Here is a 21,489-nt window from a genome sequence, read left to right as displayed (position 1 = left end):
TACATCACATTTTTTTTTTTATCATCATTCTTCACATAATTCTAGTTGTAATATTTTAGTAAATTTTCAAAGCATTAGAATGTGTGAAAATAGATTTACCTTATTCTCTACAACATATTTTTTGTTGAAATATTCAGTGCCATCACCACAAGCTGCCCTACCTCACGACGCTCTCTTCACTTATAAAATCTTTTGTTTTGTTAGGTATAAACTATTTTCTAAAAAAAAAATAAAATAAATAATAATAAATAAAAAAAGTGATACTTTCTCATTAGCTTCAAGTTTTGTTGAACATGTATGCAAGGTAAGAATGTTAAAAGATGGGGGCAGTTTCAGTTGTATGAAGGTGTGTCTTACCTCAAGGAATAATGACATCATACTAAGGAACACAGTGAATCTTATGTGTGTTGTCAGGTTTGGTGCGTAACTGACCACTATTTTGTTTTGGTACATGCAATGTAAACATCATCACTCAGTTTCTTCCTTACTGGTTATTTTTTTATAAATTTTATTTATAAAAAAAATATTATAATTTTATTTTATATAAATTACCAGTAAGTCTGACCTGTTGTGCATAATTATCTAGCAAAAAAGTTGTTTTTATGGTGTAGAAGCAGTCATCACTTTGTTTACATGTGCGAAGATGTTTGGGGTTTGATTTAAGGGCCACTGTTGCCATAGACTTACCACTAGCCACTGCGTCAAAGCTGAAGCTTGGCCTTATAAGACACTGGCTCATTATTGGAGACTTTTTTTTTGTATTTATTTATTTATTTATTTTTTTTTTAAGCATGTTTTTTTTTTTTTTTTGCCATCAAATACAGCTCCATGGAGACCTGGGGAAGGATTTCACTGGGTCCCTGCAGCCCATCCACAAGGGAAGCATATTGAACAGCCTGACAAGGGTCTCTCACTGCTGTTACACATGGGGAGGGGAGAAACACACAAGCTCTTGCCAGACACACTGTTTATTCACCAAACTGCACAGGCACAGCTTACAGCACCTGACTGATACTTGCATACCACAGCAACTCTACATACACTCATTGTCCACACACACTCACTATCCTGGCACTCAGTATCACAGCAGGGTAGAGAAGGCACTTCCAACAGCATGGAGGTACATACAATGGTGCTGGGCAAGTCTGTCACATAGTGCAGTCTCACTTCCCCTCTCAGTGCAGTTAAGCAACAACTGCCATCCCCTCAGGCAAAATGCACTTATCGAAATGATAATTACTCCCAGGCGAGTTGTATTATGGGTATATCGGTCTCCACTGACGATGGAACTGTGTGGGAAGCTTATGACTTTGTTCTCCTTATCGCAGTGCGGCAGCCATGTCGGAGTCTGGTGAAGCGTCCTCTGCCTCTCGATCCCCTTCCCCTCCTGCCCCATGTGCCTTCTGTGGGCCTTCTCCTCTCCCTGGGTCCACTGTTCGCCCTCAAGATGACGACGACAGGCACAGGGATCATTCATCTCATCGCTTGAGTGGGAGGCATGGTTGCGTAAGATTACGTAACAGTGCTGACGCACGTGTTTCCCGCGGCGCTTCTCCTGCTCCTCCCCCTTGGTCAGTTGTGTTGGACGCCTTGGCTGATTTGCGGGGTGAAGTGGAGGCCTTGCAGGCAGACAGACGGCAACTACCACCCCCTACTGGGTCGGCGCCGGTGACTGTGGAGGACAGTACTCTGGGGGGCTGGGGTTTGTCGCCTCCTTGTTCTGCCACTTTTTCTGGTTTCTCGGCCAGGATGAATGAGGATGAGGCAGTGTTGATGCCTGCCGCCCCTGCTGACAGCACCTTAATTCAGGGCACTAAGGCCTTTGGTCCTTCTGACACGGTGGTTGCTGACATTGACAATAGAGTGGCAGAGATGGTAAACTTTCTCTTTGATAATGGTATGAGAGAGGAGGACTACAAGGCCATGTGTGAGGACGATGTTGTCAAGAGGCCTAATAACTGCCATGCTCTTGCGCCAGTGGAATGCAACCCACAGGTGTTGGAGGCCCTGAAGCTGGATGCCAGGAAGACAGACTTCCGCTTGAAGGAGGTAAATAAGGACATCCTGCGGGCTTCAACCATTATCACCAAATCCTTAGTGGCACTGGATGATTTGGCTGAACAGGAAGGTAACCCCAAGTTGGCACATGAGGTGAGCATGCTGAATGGTGCATTGGCATTGCTAGGCAATGCCAATCACAGGAACAATTTGGCCAGGCGTTTTGCCATGAAATGCGAGATAAACTATAAATGTGCTCATCTTTGTTCAGATAGGTGCCAATTACTCGCTTTCTGTTCGGTGACGATGTGTCCCAGTCTGCCAGACAAATTGAGGAAGCGGAGAAACTGCGGAGTAAGTTCTCGCAGACAAAGCCTGCCTTTACTAGCAAGTTTGCAGGTAAACGCCCTGGTGGATATTGGAACAAGCCTGCTAGTAGGGGATATTACGCCAGGTTCCAACCCTACGGGCAACAGAGGCATGGCTCCAGGGCTGCCCCACGACTGCCTTCCACTCGTCAGGATGTGGAGCCAAAAAACTCCAAGGGCCGGGGCGGCCGCAGCAGACAGCCCCAGTAAACTTACAGGCAAGTGCATGTTTTGAAGCTGGCAGACTTCACTCTTTCCTGCATGAGTGGCGTAAAATTACCAGTGACCCTGTCATTTTGGATATTGTTCAGCATTGCCACCTTGATATTGATGTCGATAGTATTCATCCTTTATTTTTTAATGATTTGGAATACAGGTTCAACATTGTGCAACAGGGGATAATTTCTGGAGAGATCAAAAAACTTTTACAGCTTAAAGTCATTAAAGTCACACACAAACAAACTCAGCAGGTTATCTCTCCTATTTTTTTGCGAGAAAAGAAAAACGGGGAATTTCGCCTGGTTCTTAACTTGGAGAGGTTAAACAAATACATACCATATAAACATTTTAAAATGGAAAATTTTGAACAGGCCATCAGGCTCATCAACCAGGGTGATTTTTTGGCTTCTGTCGATCTCAGGCATGCTTATTATTCTGTTAGGGTTGCAGATGAGCAACAACGATTTTTATGTTTTACATGGCAAGGTGTTATCTATCAATTCACCTGCCTCCCTAATGGCATTTCTGAGGGACCTCGGCTTTTCACCAAACTGATGAAGCCAGTATTTGCTACTTTAAGGCAGGAAGGATACACTATCACCAGCTTTATTGATGACATTAATTTGCAGTAACTCTTACTCAGGATGTCTTCAGGCAATTCAGGCCACCATTTCTCTGTTGCAGAGGTTAGGCTTTTGTATCAATATGGAGAAGTCTGTTCTCACCCCCACACAATGTATTGAATACCTAGGCAATGTTATTAACACCAAGTTCATGACTGCCTCTTTACCTGAGTGTAGACTAATCAAAATTCGCCAAGGATGTGCAGAACTTTTGTGTAAAGATGTTGCCCCCATTCGAGAGGTGGCCAGGGTGATCGGCCTCATGGTGGCTGCGATCCCAGCAGTGGAGTTAGGTAAACTTCACTACAGGAAGTTGGAGGGGGGAAAAATTGCCGCTTTGAAACAGGAGTATGGTAATTTTGACAGGCCTTTGAATATTACTGCAGACATGAAACTAGACCTTTCCTGGTGATTAGACAATGTGGACAGACACCACAGACACATTTTTAGGCCAGGTACTGACATCGACTTATTTACTGATGCCTCCAGCCTTGGTTGGGGGGGTCATTTGGGGTGTCAGATTACAAGTGGTACTTGGTCCCTGGATGAAAAGGAGCTTCACATTAACATCCTGGAGATGAAAGCCATTCTATTCTCTTTGCAAGCATTTGAACATGAGCTGGAAGGTAGACATGTTAGAGTTTTTTGTGATAATACCACTGCCATAAACTATGTCAATGAAATGGGAGGCACAAAGTCTAAGTCCTGTAATGATGTTGCTACCCAGATTTGGGATTGGTGTCTGGAACATGACTCATGGGTTACATGCTCGCACATACCGGGGAAGGACAACACCTTGGCTGATGTAGCCTCTCGCAAGATTAATGACAGACATGAGTGGAAACTCGACTCACACATTTTTACTACCTTGTGTAATGTTTTTGGGACACCGTCCATTGATTTATTTGCCTCAAGGCTTAACAAACAGGTTAATACATTCTGTTCGTGGTTGCCAGATCCGGAGGCTAAATATTTTGATGCTTTTTCCTTGGACTGGTCAAACTTTGATTTGTCTTACATTTTCCCCCCATTCTCATTAATTGCTAGGTGCCTTCAGAAGTTACGTGCGGAGCAAGCACGAGGCTGGATGGTGGTTCCTCTGTGGCCGTCTCAGTTTTGGATGGGCATGCTGCTCCAGTTGCTAATAGACTTCCCACGTTTGATAACGAACAGGAGGAATGTTCTAACACACCCGTCCACAACAGATCCACACCCCATCATGTCCCACACAAGGCTCATGGCATGCCTTCTGTCAGGGAAAACTTGCAGAAACGAGGAGTTTCGCCGGCAGCTGCGGACATCATACTTGCCTCCTGGAAACCAGGTACTGAGAGGCAATACCGCCCACATGTCCAGAGGTGGTCGTTGTTTTGTGGTAGACGGAATGTCGATCCCACTTCTCCAACTGTAGGTCACATTGTAAATTTTTTGACGGAAACCTTTGACAGGGGTGTGGGTTATGAGTGTGTGAACACTGCGAGGGGTGCCCTGTCTTCTCTCGGCATTGTGGTGGATGGATGCAGGGCAGGAAATCACCCTTTGGTCATCCGATTCATGAGAGGGGTTTTCAATCTTAGAACTCCTCAGCCCAGGTACACTGACACTTGGGACGTCCAACCTGTCTTAGAGCAACTAAGGTCCATGTTCCAAAACTGAGACGGCCACAGAGGAACCACCATCCAGCCTCGTGCTTGCTCCGCACGTAACTTCTGAAGGCACCTAGCAATTAATGAGAATGGGGGGAAAATGTAAGACAAATCAAAGTTTGACCAGTCCAAGGAAAAAGCATCAAAATATTTAGCCTCCGGATCTGGCAACCACGAACAGAATGTATTAACCTGTTTGTTAAGCCTTGAGGCAAATAAATCAATGGACGGTGTCCCAAAAACATTACACAAGGTAGTAAAAATGTGTGAGTCGAGTTTCCACTCATGTCTGTCATTAATCTTGCGAGAGGCTACATCAGCCAAGGTGTTGTCCTTCCCCGGTATGTGCGAGCATGTAACCCATGAGTCATGTTCCAGACACCAATCCCAAATCTGGGTAGCAACATCATTACAGGACTTAGACTTTGTGCCTCCCATTTCATTGACATAGTTTATGGCAGTGGTATTATCACAAAAAACTCTAACATGTCTACCTTCCAGCTCATGTTCAAATGCTTGCAAAGAGAATAGAATGGCTTTCATCTCCAGGATGTTAATGTGAAGCTCCTTTTCATCCAGGGACCAAGTACCACTTGTAATCTGACACCCCAAATGACCCCCCCAACCAAGGCTGGAGGCATCAGTAAATAAGTCGATGTCAGTACCTGGCCTAAAAATGTGTCTGTGGTGTCTGTCCACATTGTCTAATCACCAGGAAAGGTCTAGTTTCATGTCTGCAGTAATATTCAAAGGCCTGTCAAAATTACCATACTCCTGTTTCAAAGCGGCAATTTTTCCCCCCTCCAACTTCCTGTAGTGAAGTTTACCTAACTCCACTGCTGGGATCGCAGCCACCATGAGGCCGATCACCCTGGCCATCTCTCGAATGGGGGCAACATCTTTACACAAAAGTTCTGCACATCCTTGGCGAATTTTGATTAGTCTACGCTCAGGTAAAGAGGCAGTCATGAACTTGGTGTTAATAACATTGCCTAGGTATTCAATACATTGTGTGGGGGTGAGAACAGACTTCTCCATATTGATACAAAAGCCTAACCTCTGCAACAGAGAAATGGTGGCCTGAATTGCCTGAAGACATCCTGAGTAAGAGTTACTGCAAATTAATGTCATCAATAAAGCTGGTGATAGTGTATCCTTCCTGCCTTAAAGTAGCAAATACTGGCTTCATCAGTTTGGTGAAAAGCCGAGGTCCCTCAGAAATGCCATTAGGGAGGCAGGTGAATTGATAGATAACACCTTGCCATGTAAAACATAAAAATCGTTGTTGCTCATCTGCAACCCTAACAGAATAATAAGCATGCCTGAGATCGACAGAAGCCAAAAAATCACCCTGGTTGATGAGCCTGATGGCCTGTTCAAAATTTTCCATTTTAAAATGTTTATATGGTATGTATTTGTTTAACCTCTCCAAGTTAAGAACCAGGCGAAATTCCCCGTTTTTCTTTTCTCGCAAAAAAATAGGAGAGATAACCTGCTGAGTTTGTTTGTGTGTGACTTTAATGACTTTAAGCTGTAAAAGTTTTTTGATCTCTCCAGAAATTATCCCCTGTTGCACAGTGTTGAACCTGTATTCCAAATCATTAAAAAATAAAGGATGAACACTATCGACATCAATATCAAGGTGGCAATGCTGAACAATATCCAAAATGACAGGGTCACTGGTAATTTTACGCCACTCATGCAGGAAAGAGTGTAGTCTGCCAGCTTCAAAACATGCACTTGCCTGTAAGTTTACTGGGGCTGCCTGCTGCGGCCGCCCCGGCCCTTGGAGTTTTTTGGCTCCACATCCTGACGAGTGGAAGGCAGTCGTGGGGCAGCCCTGGAGCCATGCCTCTGTTGCCCGTAGGGTTGGAACCTGGCGTAATATCCCCTACTAGCAAGCAGGCTTGTTCCAATATCCACCAGGGCGTTTACCTGCAAACTTGCTAGTAAAGGCAGGCTTTTTCTGCGAGAACTTACTCCGCAGTTTCTCCACTTCCTCAATTTGTCTGGCAGACTGGGACACATCGTCACCGAACAGAAAGCGAGTAATTGGCACCTTATCTGAACAAAGATGAGCATATTTATAGTTTATCTCACGTTTCATGACAAAACGCCTGGCCAAATTGTTCCTGTGATTGGCATTGCCTAGCAATGCCAATGCACCATTTAGCATGCTCACCTCATGTGCCAACTTGGGGTTACCTTCCTGTTCAGCCAAATCATCCAGTGCCACTAAGGATTTGGTGATAATGGTTGAAGCCCGCAGGATGTCCTTATCTACCTCCTTCAAGCGGAAGTCTGTCTTCCTGGCATCCAGCTTCAGGGCCTCCAACACCTGTGGGTTGCATTCCACAGGTGCAAGAGCATGGCAGTTATTAGGCCTCTTGACAACATCGTCCTCACACATGGCCTTGTAGTCCTCCTCTCTCATACCATTATCAAAGAGAAAGTTTACCATCTCTGCCAATCTATTGTCAATGTCAGCAACCACCGTGTCAGAAGGACCAAAGGCGTTAGTGCCCTGAATTAAGGTGCTGTCAGCAGGGGCGGCAGGCATCGACACTGCCTCATCCTCACTCATCCTGGCTGAGAAACCAGAAAAAGTGGCAGAACAAGGAGGCGACAAACCCCAGCCCCCCAGATTACTGTCCTCCACAGTCACCGGCGCCGACCCAGTAGGGGGTGGTAGTTGCCGTCTGTCTGCCTGCAAGGCCTCCACTTCACCCCGCAAATCAGCCAAGGCGTCCAACACAACTGACCAAGGGGGAGGAGCAGGAGAAGTGCCGCGGGAACCACGTGCGTCAGCACTGTTACGTAATCTCACGCAACCATGCCTCCCACTCAAGCGACGAGATGAATGATCCCTGTGCCTGTCGTCGTCATCTTGAGGGTGAACAGTGGACCCAGGGAGAGGAGAAGGCCCACAGAAGGCACGTGGGGCAGGAGGGGAAGGGGATCGAGAGGCAGAGGACGCTTCACCAGACTCCGACATGGCTGCCGCACTGCGATAAGGAGAACAAAGCCGTAAGCTTCCCACACAGTTCCATCGTCAGTGGAGACCGATTTACCAATAATACAACTCGCCCCAAAAACGGGTAACGAAGTTGAAGGCACTGTACCTGCGTAACAAGTATCGTGGCCTTATCTGAAAGAAAACAGCAAAAACTTGGGAGACCGTATGACCCAGAATGACCGTGTCTGCCCGACGCGGCGATCAGCAAACAATTGCCGGCAGCGCGTGACGCACTCTCTCTCTCATGGGAAATGTCCGCCCAGCAGATAGGTGATTTTGCCGAAGTAAAATTCAAAATTATCATGGCGACTCCTACACCAGCCTTAGAGTCCCCATCTGGGGAGGGGACCACAAATGTCCCCAGGTCAGACTGCTTTTCTGATATTGACCCTAAGTGTCTTGATACCCCACCTCAAGTTTTTCTTCATTAACTTCTGCAACATTTATGGTCTTAGATCTAATGTTCAATCTGTAGAATACCAGCTCTCCTCTACTAAACCTCATCTTCTTTTCCTCACTGAAACATGTGTCTGAGGCAACTGACAGTAGCCCCTTTTCTGTTCCCTCCTACTTTCTCTATCCTCATTTTCAATCCAAAGCTGGATGTTGCATTTATGTGCGCAACAACTTAACCTGCTGTCATGCCCACACTCTTGAATCTTCTGAGATTTCCACCATCTGGTTATGACTACAGAGTCACTCTCAAACTAAATTTATCTGTGCTGTATACCTCTCACCTAACTCCTCGGACTATAAGCAATTCTTCAACTACTTAACTTCCAAAGTGGAGCACATTCTGACTCTCTTCCCTTTTGTGGAAATCTCCATTCTTGGAAACTTCATTGTTCACTGACCATCCTGGTGAACTAGCCTTCAACTTTGCTATCCTCCATGACCTAGAGCAATTGGTGCAACACCCTACTCGTATTCTTGACCGTCTTGGTAATACGCCCAACATTCTTGACCTTTTTCTAACCTCTAATCCTGCTCATGCTGTCACTCTCTCTTCTCCTCCGATCACAGTCACATATCTATATCTTGTCCTATCGCTCCTCAGGATCCCCCTATGCAGAGGTGCCTCTGGCATTTTGCCTTTGCCAGATGGGAGGACTTGAGGAGGTGTTTTGCTACTGCTTCTGTGTCAGAGACCCATCTCTATGTGCCAAGCACATAACAGAAGTGATAGTGTCTGGCAAGGAAGCATACATTCCTCATTCTTTTTCTCAACCCAAACCTTTCAAACCTTGGTTTAGCACAACCTGTTCTCATGCTATATATGATAGAGAGGCAGCCCACAAAAGATACTTAAGCTTTCCATCACCAGAATCTCATGCGGTTTATATTTCTGCCAGGAACCATGTCAAGTCTGTTCTCCAACTAACCAAAAACTTCTTCATTAATAGAAAGTGTCAAAATCATTCAGGATCTAACTCCCCTCATGACTTCTGGCATCTAGCTAAAAATATCTCCAGTAACTGCTTCTTTCCCTCCTTTATCTCAACCAGATGGCACCACTACTATCACATTTATCTCTAAAGATGAACACTTCACTCAAACCTTTGCTAAAAACTCTCTACCTTGGACAATTCAGGGCTTGTTCCTCCTTCTCCTCAACCCTCTGACTACTTCATGATACCTATTAGAATTCTTCACAATGATGTTTTCCATGCCCTCGCTGGGCTTAACCCTTGGAAACCTTATGGACCTGATGGGGTCCCTCCTACTGTTCTCTGAAACTGCACCTCTGTGCTTGCACCTTGCCTAGTTAAACTCTTTCAACTTTATCTGTTAACTTCTACCTGGCCTTGCTGGAAGTTTACCTACATTCAGGCTGTTCCTAGATAGGGTGACCATTCAAATCCCTCAAACTACCATCCTATTGCTTTAATTTCCTGCCTACCTAAAGTTTTTGAATCTATCCTCAACAGGAAGATTCTTAAACATGTGTCACTTCACAAGCTTCTATCTGATTTCCAGTATGGGTTCCATCAATGGTGCTCTACTGGTGATCTGGCTTTCCTTACTAAGTCTTGGTCATACTCCTTTAGAGATTTTGGTGAAACTTTTGCTGTTGCCCTAAACATATCAAAAGCTTTTGATAGAGTGTGGCACAAAGCTTTGATTTCCAAACTACCCTCCTACGGCTTCTATCCTTCTCTCTGCTACATCATCTCAGGTTTCCTTTCTGACCATTCTATTGCTGCTGTGATCGACAGTCACCGTTCTTCTCCCAAATCTATTAACAGTGGTGTTCCTCAGGGTTCTGTGTTGTCACCCACTCTCTTCCTATTATTCATCAATGAATAATACTGCTGATGATACCACCGTGCACTTTTCCACATCTTTTCATAAATGTCCAACACTTCAAGAAGAAAACATTTCATGCAGGGAAGCCACAGAACACCTGACTTCTGATCTTTTTAAAATTTATGATTAGGGCAGAGCAAACTTGATACTGTTCAATGCCTCAAAAACTCAATTCCTCCATCTATCAACTCAACACAGCCTTCCAGACAACTATCCCCTCTTCTTCAGTGACATTCAACTATCTCCCTCTTCTACACTGAACATCCTCAGTCTGTCCTTTACTCATAATCTAAACTGGAAACTTTACATCTCGTCTCTAGCTAAAGCAGCTTCTATGAAGTTACGCGTTCTGAGACATCTTCGCCAGTTTTTCTCACCATCTTCCCAAGCTGCTAACTCTGTACAAGGGCTTTATTTGTCCATGTATGGAGAATACTTCACATGTCTGGGGGGGGTGGATTCCACTCATACCACCCTTCTAGACAGGGTGGAATCAAAAGCTTTTTGTCTCAACTCCTCTTTAACTGACTGTCTTCAGCCTCTCTCTTTCATCACCACAATGTTACATCTCTAGCTATCTTCTACTGCTATTTTCATGCTAACTGCTCTTCTGATTTTGCTCACTGCATGCCTCTCTTCCTCCTGTGGACTTGCTACATAAGAGTTTCTTATTTCTCTCACACCTATTCTGTCCACCTCTCTAATGCAAGAGTTAACCAGTATTTTCAATCATTCACCCCTTTGTCTGGTAAACTCTGGAACTTCCTGCCTGCTTCTGTATTTCCACCTTCTTATGACTTGAATTCCTTTAAGAGAGAGGTCTCAACACCTCAGCCTGCTAGAGGTGGCCAAAGTGGTGATGCAGGGCTTCCACCACGGTGCTGTATAATGCCCTATGGGCCAGCATCAGGTGCCCCAGGACTTCTACTGTATACATAAATGGGCAGGAGATTTTCTAACATACAGGTTTCATTAAATGAGATGGCTATTTCAGCATTTATTAACTTCTTTAAGATATTTTCTTTATATCTTATGATTTTCCTTTTCTCTTTTGTAATTTGGTTTATGACTTCACTGAAGCTGGTCATTTTTCACTAGATCACAATTTCAGGTTTCTTAATCCTTCTTCAGTAGTAGTGTGTTGTAGCCAAGGTGGGTATGGTTGTAGCCACTGCATGGCCAAATATTTATTCAGTGGCTCATGGGTTTACCCTGGCTCACAAGCATCACTGATTGGCTGACTGCTCACTGCTGCTGAACTCATTATACAGTGGCTGTGATTGGCTGTTTCTTTTCATGCTTGGCGGGGCTTGAAGGATGTCAGCTTGTACATTGAATTCAGGGCTGGATTCTCTGATGTACAAGGCTTCTAGTATTGCAAGGCACTTTGCATCAGTACACGTCCACAATTTTGGTATTCTCTTCTAGACATCGTCTTGTGATCTTGATGATATGTTGCTGCTGTAAGTGTTTCTTAGGGGCCGGATGATAGGTGGCAGGTGAGGCATCAAGACAGCTTCATTGTCATCATGCCAATGTAGGATGAAGGGAGGGCTTCACTGTTTCCTCAATTGCAAGTGAACCTACATATAAGATGGGACTTTTGGGTTGTCTCTGTTTCCATGAGGGGATTGTTTCTGAGCAGGAGGTGGCTGGTATTCTTATTCTTATAGTATATTTGGCAGTTAATTTTTCTTTCCAAGTCAGTGGGCTTCATGTTTCTTTTTGCTATTTGTATGATAATCCTCTCCTTTGTATGCAGTAGAGAAGGCACAGTAATGTTGATGTTGGGTTTTCTTGCATCTTCAGAGGAGCAGGAGCTATGCTACTTATCAGTGATCTTTTTAGTGAGGCAGATGATATTCTTTTCACTGAAGCCATTGTTAATCAATACTTGCAATACCTTTTCTATTTCTTTATGTACTTGCTGCCAAATATTGCAGTGTGTGAATGCCCTGAGGATGTAGGCATCAATGGTAGAGCCCTTGTATCTGTCAGGACATTTGTGCTTTCCATTAAGACAGTGTCTGGGATTAGTAAGTTTGGTGTATACTTCTGTATTAAAGGATTCTTGCTGCTGTATATATGTACATATATGGTAGCCAATCCTGTGCTCAACATTTCAACAAAGACAGTTGAAACCACATACAAAGTAAGTCAAGTAATCTATTATGAATTTATGAGCTTCATCTGCTAGGCTGCATCTGCTAGGCACAACACATCTCTTCACTACTATATAGCTGGTAAAGATTTGTTTTGTTTACTGATCATATTAAATAAATTTCACTTTTGAATCCATGAGTTACTACTGGCCTTTTCTATCACGTTTGTATATCTGAATTTTTTTTATTTAAGAATTTTGATCCCAGTGTTTAGGTCAACAGAACTTGATCTATACTCAAGAAAATACAGTTTATATATATTTAGTGCATGATACAGTAACATACACTATTCATACCAGAAAATATGATACTAGTGCTTCTGTTGGTAGCCATGGAGATAATTTTTCATTAAAGAAGCCTGCCACCATCCACTTTCGTTTCAGCCATGAAGAAAGCAGGATGGAGTCCCAACCGCAGCAGGCTGTCTCCAGCAATGACACCCTGGTGCTGGTGGGGCGAAGGGCCAGCCCTATAAATTCCCTAGAGCGTGAGCACCTCAATAAGCTTGTACGGAATGAAATTATCTTAGCCAATGAGAGCACAGATGGGAAAGTCATGGCCATGAAAAAATTAGCATGGGAGAGGGTTGCCCTCCATTTTAATGCAGCTGGATATTGTGAGAAGAGAACAGTATATCAGCTGCAAAAAGTATGGGAGCGCATTAAAGGAAAGTAAGTATGTGCATGCGATAGACCTAATTGAATATAGGAAAAGAACCCCATAGGGCTAGTCAGTGCTCCATATTGTTCAGGACAGAGCTTTGCAGATTTAAGTTAGTGTATCATAAGGCTAAAAGCTATGTCTGATTTTGATATTTATCATGAATAATAGATATTATTTTGACTTGATGCAAGTTGAAGTGAAAAGAAAATACAATACAATAATCCCATAACAATGAAATACCTTTTCTTATTTATTTATTTTTTTAATGCAGGGCTAAACATAAACATGCTAATGTCAAATGTAAATCATGTAAAACTGGTAGTGGTGCAGCTCCTCCTCCCATCCCTGAAGCAAGTGCCAATAAGGTGCTCACCATTCCAGGCACATAAACTGATGACATTGGCTGTGATTTTGACAGTGATGCTGTCAGATGTAAGCTTACAGTTGTTTCTTTATTTGAATAATTTTTGACTTATACTGGATAGTTTGAGATGCATTATTGTTTATAGTGAATTATTAAAACTGCATTTAAGTGGATTAACAGCACTGTAAGTTTGGTCTGCTGTTTTCTTGGTTACTGGAGTTTCCATATGGATCTCCACATCTGTCATGGAGATTCAAATTGTATTGTTACAGACACTCATTTCTACATTTTCATTTGCACCCACATGTTAATTCTATAATACATTGAATATTAACTATGAATATCTGCTCCCACCAATTATGCAATCATTGACTGCTGTTGTGGTGTAGCAGTTAGGACCAATAAAAAATTCTAGGTTGGGCTTAGTGCTCACTTTTATTTGTCTGATCATGTTACATGCAGTTTGAATATCTTTTCACTGATTTCATCTTTAGCCAAGAGACATTCTGTGATGTTATCAGTCATCTTACATATGTATTCCTTCATACTGCCAACACATTCAAATGCTGATATGTATGAATTTAGTTATCCAGAATTAGTTTGTATTATTATTACCTAAGATTACTTGTATTTTTGCAACTACCATTATCTTTACATTAATTTGCTTCTGATTGCAGCTGTCCAGAGAAAAGAAGCAGTGCATCCTGTAACTTCATATAAGGAGATCATACCACAGGAAGAGTAGGTGCTAGCTACATGTGGGTACTCCAGTATCTGGATGCACCACCTCCAAATCCTTGGAGATGCCAACATCTTTACCCAAAGTTAGTGTACAGAATCGTGCATTATTACTTTTTACAGAATGAATATCATTGTACAATAAGGTCCCAGTTTATATCAAAGTTAGATCCCTGGAACATGACAAGCCAGTTTTGACTACCACCTGAGTTTATGTACTTTTCATTCTTGTCATCAAAGTAGATATATTGTGGTATTTTCAACAATTTAATATGTCTTTCATTTATATAAGTATGATCTCATGATATACTGTAATGTACAGTGAGATAAGATTATATAAAATGAAGTAGTAAGAATGCATGAGAAAAGAATAATGAGAGAGAGAGAGAGAGAGAGAGAGAGAGAGAGAGAGCAAGACTTAGATGCATCCTGGTCACGTACATATTCAGCCTGAAACTCCTAAGAGATTTAGCTGCGCAATTACTTAATTTTACACTATAAATTTCCTTACTTCCCCTTTTCCATTAAATTTGAGACTCAGTATTTAGAAGAATTTCTCTTGACAGTGAAGTAATCAGTATTCATCTAGTCTCTCTAATTTAATCAGTAGAATTTTTAGAATCAAAGACCGCATGGGGAACAGTGTGTGGGTGGGTGTCCATGTGTGTGTGTGTGTGTGTGTGTGTGTGTGTGTGTGTGTGTGTGTGTGTCACACTGCCCCCACTTCCTTGTACCCCCTCCCCTTACTGGCAGAGGGAGAGGTGCGTTTTCCACAGTCACTACCCAGCACTTGAATGGAACAAACATACTGAGACATGTTCTAATATTTGACAGAGACTAGGAAGGGATAACAGTTAGTTGGTTTTAGTTGCCTTTAAGGGGATAAATGAGTCATTACCGGTCCATTTATATAGAATAGGAGTCTCCAAAGTAGTCTACCAGAGACTACTTTGGAGACTCCTATACTCTGGGTATGGTGTGTGTATAATACACACCATACCCAGGGAAGTGACTCCTTGGCTGCATGAGTGTGCAGGCCAAGCTCTCACAGTGAACAGTGAATGACCCTCCTGTGTGTTCGTGGGCACTCTTTTGTAGTAGTTTCTTGTATCCCTTGTTAGTGACCCTGTTATGTTCTAAATGCTACTGCTGCCTGATGCAATTCAGCTGCAGAGGACTTGAGTAATTAGCCATGTAGTGAACTTTACTCCCTCCTCAGGTCCTGATAAGGCCTGGCATCCAGGGGGCAGTAAACGACACTACTCGGCTTGAGGCCATAACATGCCGTTGGACAGTGGGAGGATTCGTCACAGAGAGTGGATGTGCATTTACACAATTTACACATGACCCTGTTCTGTGGCAAGACCACCAAATGAACAACCCATACACCCAAGTGCCACCAACATCACTGTGATGGCACCCACTGTCACCAGCACAACAGATGGCAAAAGTTGGCACATTATCAGATAACATATTTTTTTACTTTAAAAGAAAAGTTGCAGTTAAAGTGATGTAATACTACATAGATAATGAAGAAAATTTGTACAATCTCCTTTTCATATATCCCTCTCTACATCCTCCAGCCAGAGAGGAGGAAAATCTAATATAATAATAATGATAATTAACAACAACTAGCCATAACAAAAGCCTTCCAATTTAGTTTTATTGACAGAATAAAATGCTTTTGTCTTCAGTGTTCTGCTGTCCACCACACTATAGCATGTCGCCACTGTTGTGGTGGGTCACAAGGCACAGCCAGTCATCTGCCACACTACTCGTGCAGGCTTTCTAACTCACCCTGCCAACATACATTTTCTTCCTTGATATTAACATGCACATGCATTTTCATTAATCTCACAATAAGATTTAATTCTTCAAAATTTTGTTACAGGTCACAGGACATTTAAAACCAGTCAGCTGTGACGCTGCTCACACATGCTCACCTACCTCCTCAGTCATTCATCCTGCCAACATAAATAAAACTCTTAACATTAACATTCATGCACATTTTTATTAATCTTACAATAAGATTTGAATTATAGTAAACTTTATTACTGCTAGATTATATCAATCATTTACAAATGTTAAAGAAAAAAATACCAGCTGCATTCCTATCTTTAACATAAATAAAAATAATTAGTAGAATCTCTGACTAATCAAGGAAAAGTTGAATTGATGTAGCACATACCTGCTTTTGTGTTGAAGTTGGAGTCAGAATTGCCTCTAGAGATTCTGGGTCTAAATCTAAACTTCAAGCTGGTGTTGAATCTCAGAATTTAGATGATTCTCAGGAAGGGGATGATTCTTTAGATGGAGAATAGAATTTGGGATATGGTTGAGGCATAGTTGCTGTATTTAAAGATTGCTTGGCAGCATAATGCTTCATCTTGTAGATTTGCCACCAACTAGATACCACATATTCCATTCCTTTGTAAGCTAGCAAAACATTCAGTGTTGGGATCCTGTTCTTCAGATTCATCTGTTATTTTCTTCAGGGATTCTAAAGGATATGCCACTTTTAGTGTGAACTGTTGCAGTGGTTCTGCCTCATTTTTATCATCCTCCACCTGTTTCCCAACTGCCATCAGATCTTCATTGCTCAATTCCTTATCTTCATATTCAAGAAGCTCATTTATGTCAGTTTAATTAATGTCAAGATTTAAGTTATTTCCAAGTATACACAGCTACACTTAGCCTCATGTACACTTTCATAATCAAATCCTTAAAAATCTCTAAGATTAGGGCACACATTTTCCATGCACCATTCCTGTTTGACCATGTCACTTTAGACCAAGACTTTCCTCTTTTTTTCATACCACTGTAAAAATTGCAATCTTTCCAGAAATCCATGAGATTTTTTTTTTTCCCTCCATTTTCAGTTGCACTGATTTATGAACATGACATAAGCTGAAACCGACATAACTTGAGACCTTACTATAGACATACACTGATAAGGAAAAGCATTGTTATTGTTACTGTTGTGCTAAAATTAACCTGATTATGGGATATTTAGTTTTAGTAATCCTGGCTTTCATTATCTTGCTTGGCAGAGCCAGCTGACAAACACACCTGTGCTCCGAGAGCCATCAACATCCCAACACAATGTATCCAAAGGACCAGAGGATGATGCCAAAATAACTCATGAGTATTGAGTTTATTGAACCTTGATGAAATCTGTTATTTAAACTTTATATTTCATGTATATATTACATTCATATAAATGAGTACCAATTAACACCCTTTGTGACTGCTGGCATCTAGCCATATATCTATATCAATCTCTTCTTCATCTTTCCCTCCTCTGTTTCAATCTGAAGACACCACTGCCATCTCATCTACTATTTCTAAAGCTGAACTCTGTTCAAACCTTTTGCTAAAAACTGTACTCTTGATGATTCTGAATTTGTTCCTCCCTTTCCTCCACCATCCTACTATTTCATACCTCTTATCAAGATTCATGCTGGCTGTAATCCATGGAAAGTGTTTGGACCTGATGGCATATTTCCAATTGTTCTCTAAAACTGTGCCTCTGTGTTTCCACCTTGCCTGGTCAAACTCTCTCACCATCTACCTTTCTCTTTTTGCTGGAAATTTGCCAACATTCAGCCTGTTCCTAAAACAGGTCACTGATCTAACCCTTCAAACTATTATCTTATTACTTTAATTCTCTGCTCTTCTAAAGTTTTCTAATCTATGCTTAACAGGAAGATTTTTAAACAACCATTGTTTCCATTCTACCAGTGATCTTCTGGTTTTTCTAACTCAGCCTGTTTTAGGAATTTTGGTGAAACTGTTGCTTTAGACATATCAAAAGCATTTGATAAAGTCTAGCTTAAAGTTTTAATTTCAAAACTGTCCCCATACACCTTCTATCTGTCTCTGTACCTTCATCTCAAGTTTCCTATCAGACTATTCTACTGTTGCAGTCATTGTTCTTCAGTGTGTTAATAGTGGTGTTCTTCAAGGCTCTGTTCTGTCACCCACTCTTATTCTATTACTAATCAATTATCTTAGCCAAACCTGTTGTCCTATCCACTCCTATGCTAATGATATTACTCTACACTATTCCTCATTTTATCTTAGACATCCAACCCTTCAGGAATTAGGTAATTCATGTAGGGAAGCCACGGAACACCTTGACTTTGGCTGAGTAAATTTAATGGTATTTAGTGCCTCAAAACCCAATCCTTCTATTTATCATGACAATACACCCAAAGTTGGAGCATGCTACATTCTTATGGTCTCCACATAGGAAGAAAAATAGAAGGAAATTGGATAGAATATAGAGGACAGCAATGAAAATGGTCCCAGAACTGGAGAAGAAGACTTATGAAGAGATACTGCAAGAAATGAGATTAACAACATTGGAAGAGAAAGCAGAATGGGAAGACTTGATAACAATGTACAAATTAATAAACCATATGGAAAATATAGATGGACAAGTTTTGGAGATGCTTGTAAATGAGGGAACAAGATGTACGAGAGGACATACAAAAAAGATTAAGAGTAAATATTTCAGTTTCCTGAGTTGAAGCACTGATCCTTGGAATAGATTAAGTGAGGAAGTGGTTACAGCTATCAGTGTGAGCAAATTTAAATAGAAATTGGATAATTGTAGATATGGAGACAGGACAAATGAGCTTTAGCTCAGACCTTGTACAATACAACAAGGTAATTACCAGAGCTGGGCACTCTGGTAAATACCAGAGCAGGTCATTTCAGCAATTGCAGGTCATTTTTGTTTGTGGATTTGCATTTGTGGCAAAATCCCCACAAATTTACTTTTGCAAATACAAACATACCCACAAACCACATGCAAGCTGAAACTTGTTTTGGATTGCCAAAGCTTGCCATATCTGAACTGTCAAGTTGGCAACTAGAAGCTTCTAGATCAGGCCTAATGTTGCCAACTTAGCACTTTTGACGCTAAATATAGCGATTTTCATAATAATCTAACGCCAAAGATTTAAGTTTTTTATTCCATAACTAGCCTCCTTTTTTGTTCTATTTAGCGCCATACTTCAAAATATTCACCTGCAATTTAGCGCCTTTTTTTTCTTATGCTGGTGCCTTGCAAAATTTTTTGTTGGCAACTCTGCATTGTTGCTGCTGCCCTGCACACGCCTCCTTCAATCCTTCTCCACATTTCCAGCCAGTCTGCTGTGTCAACTCTATTGTTATAGTAAACATTTTGGGTGCCTTAAGTAAGTTAAATTTTTTGCATTTATATTATCAATTTAAATATTACTGTGACTCAGTGAGTGTCCTGAATTAATAATTTAACTTATTTAATGCTTTTTTCCACTGTGCAAGTGGGTAGCCCAGGCAGGGCACAACCTAGGTAACATAACATTAAAATAACATTAAAAATAATAATGATAACAATGAAATAAAGTTAATCAACATATCTATTTATTTATCTATATAATAATTGATGATCTGTCCTTTTAAGTTGTTTTAACTTTAAGTTGATTTTAATGCCAGTGATTTTACCAAATTTCCATCTGGACCATAGTGCATCATCATGAATGAGGACAATTTCCCTGGCTTGTGACTATGTTATACCTTCCTTGGCTATTATACACCTATGGGACTCCCTCAGTGATAAAAGATATTTTGAAACCCACCTTTTCTACAAATCATTTAGTAACTTGTTCATATAACTGATCCTTTCTTTTAAACTATGTGTGGAACCATAGGATGGATTGGATATTTCCTCTAATGTAAATTGATTAGGAAAAACTTTAAATCATCTGTCTTTTAATAATTAAGGAGTTGTGGTATTGATTTAATGTCACTATTTACATAAGTTAAGGGCCTATCATTTATAGTGGATTCTAACTGTAATATAATAGTGTATAGTTCATCAAATGTGACAAAAGCCTTGTCAAGGACCTTTCTTAATCCATTTTTTACTGTTCCTATTAACCTTTCCCGTATGGCACCAAACCAGGGGTTCAAGCTAGGATGAATTTCCATTTACAATTAACTGAGGTCAAATAATTTTTATCTGAGGGTCTAGCATAATTTTCTTGATGTAATTGGCAGCAGTGATGAGTGATGAAGGTTGTTACATTGTCACTTAATATAAGTTGTGGTTGACCCTGTCTGCTTGTGAACCATCTAAAGGCACTGAGGAAGTTTTGACTTTTTAAATACAATACCAGTTCTAAATATATGGGTGTAGTGGTAGTTTTTTTTTTGTTATGTAGGAAGGACACTGGCCAAGGGCAACAAAAATCCAATAAAAAATATGCCCACTGAAATGCCAGTCCCATAAAAGGGTCAAAGCAGTGGTCAAAAATTGATGAATAAGTGTCTTGAAACCTCCCTCTTCAATGAATTTAAGTCATAGGAAGGTGGAAATACAGAAGCAGGCAGGGAGTTCCAGAGTTTACCAGAGAAAGGGATGAATGATTGAGAATACTGGTTAACTCTTGCATTAGAGAGGTGGACAGAATAGGGGTGAGAGAAAAAAGAAAGTCTTGTGCAGCGAGGCCGCAGGAGGAGGGGAGGCATTAGGGTTTCCTGTTTTTGGGATTTTATAGCATCCCGGGATTCCGGGAAAAATCAAGACATTTCCCGGGATCCCGGGATTTCCCGTAGCAGATAATGTTTGCTAATACTCCTTCTCTATCGTAATTCGTAAATGAACCTCAGTAGTACTTTTTTTTTTTTTTTTTTTTTTACAGTAACAGGAGCGACTCAAGGGCACAACAAAAGACAGAAAAAATACGCTGTTACTTACCCTGTGAAAGTGTGAAATAAGTATTTTTAAATGACATAGAGTTTCCTAATACGTATAGAATATGAATTTTTGCATATTACCATATCCATATAGAAGCTTGGCCAGTAGCACTGGCCACCTCCACTGACCCCCATCAAGCCATCTTGCTCCACAAGACTGTAAACTACACAGAAAATGAAACTATGGAATAACTTTTGCATATATTCAATAACATATGTAAAATAATTTGAACACCATATTCCACAAAACCTAAAAAGTGAATAAATAAATAAATAAATAAATAAATAAATAAATGAAAATACTGAAAGTTCCGAAATGCCCTGAAATTAAAGAAGAGTAGATATTATCTGGTATTTTCCCAGTGTATTTGAATAAAGCTGAAGAAAATGAAAATTCCGTAATGCACATACAAAATCATAAAAAGAATATTTGGAATTTAGGCCCAACTTTCCAGACATGGTAAACGAAAAGAGGGAAGTGGGACTTTAAACACCCAATGCTAGAGTATGGAATGGCCTGTAGATTAAAAAAAAAAAAAAAAAAAAAAAATCACAGCTGCAAATGCAGTCATACACCCTAAGAATTATTTTTGAAATAACTCTTCAAAAAGCACAAACAGTCAATACTACGATCACTG

General features: G+C 41.1%; 1 protein-coding gene across 8 annotated transcripts in view; it reads left to right on the top strand.

The window, feature by feature from the left end:
• LOC135114908 (uncharacterized) overlaps positions 1-20,754 on the top strand; it is a 32,927-nt gene extending 12,173 nt beyond the window's left edge. Inside the window, exons 1-5 of one of the 8 annotated variants that reach the window (XR_010275704.1) lie at positions 7,376-7,881; positions 12,723-13,010; positions 13,274-13,434; positions 14,044-14,190; positions 17,155-20,754. Coding sequence is in view for 4 of the 8 variants with exons in the window: in XM_064031165.1 (XP_063887235.1) it covers positions 7,715-7,881; positions 12,723-13,010; positions 13,274-13,391 (573 nt within the window). In the remaining 4 variants the exon portion in view is untranslated. Of the gene's footprint in view, positions 1-7,370; positions 7,882-12,722; positions 13,011-13,273; positions 13,435-14,043 lie in introns of those variants that run through there. The other 7 variants (XR_010275703.1, XR_010275706.1, XR_010275705.1 and 4 more) reach the window with 7 other exon arrangements.
• Positions 20,755-21,489: the final 735 nt, after the last annotated feature.

Source organism: Scylla paramamosain, chromosome 28 (genome assembly GCF_035594125.1).
Source record: "Scylla paramamosain isolate STU-SP2022 chromosome 28, ASM3559412v1, whole genome shotgun sequence".
Classification (NCBI taxonomy): Eukaryota; Metazoa; Arthropoda; class Malacostraca; order Decapoda; family Portunidae; genus Scylla; species Scylla paramamosain.
This window is presented reverse-complemented; position numbering and strand designations above follow the sequence as displayed.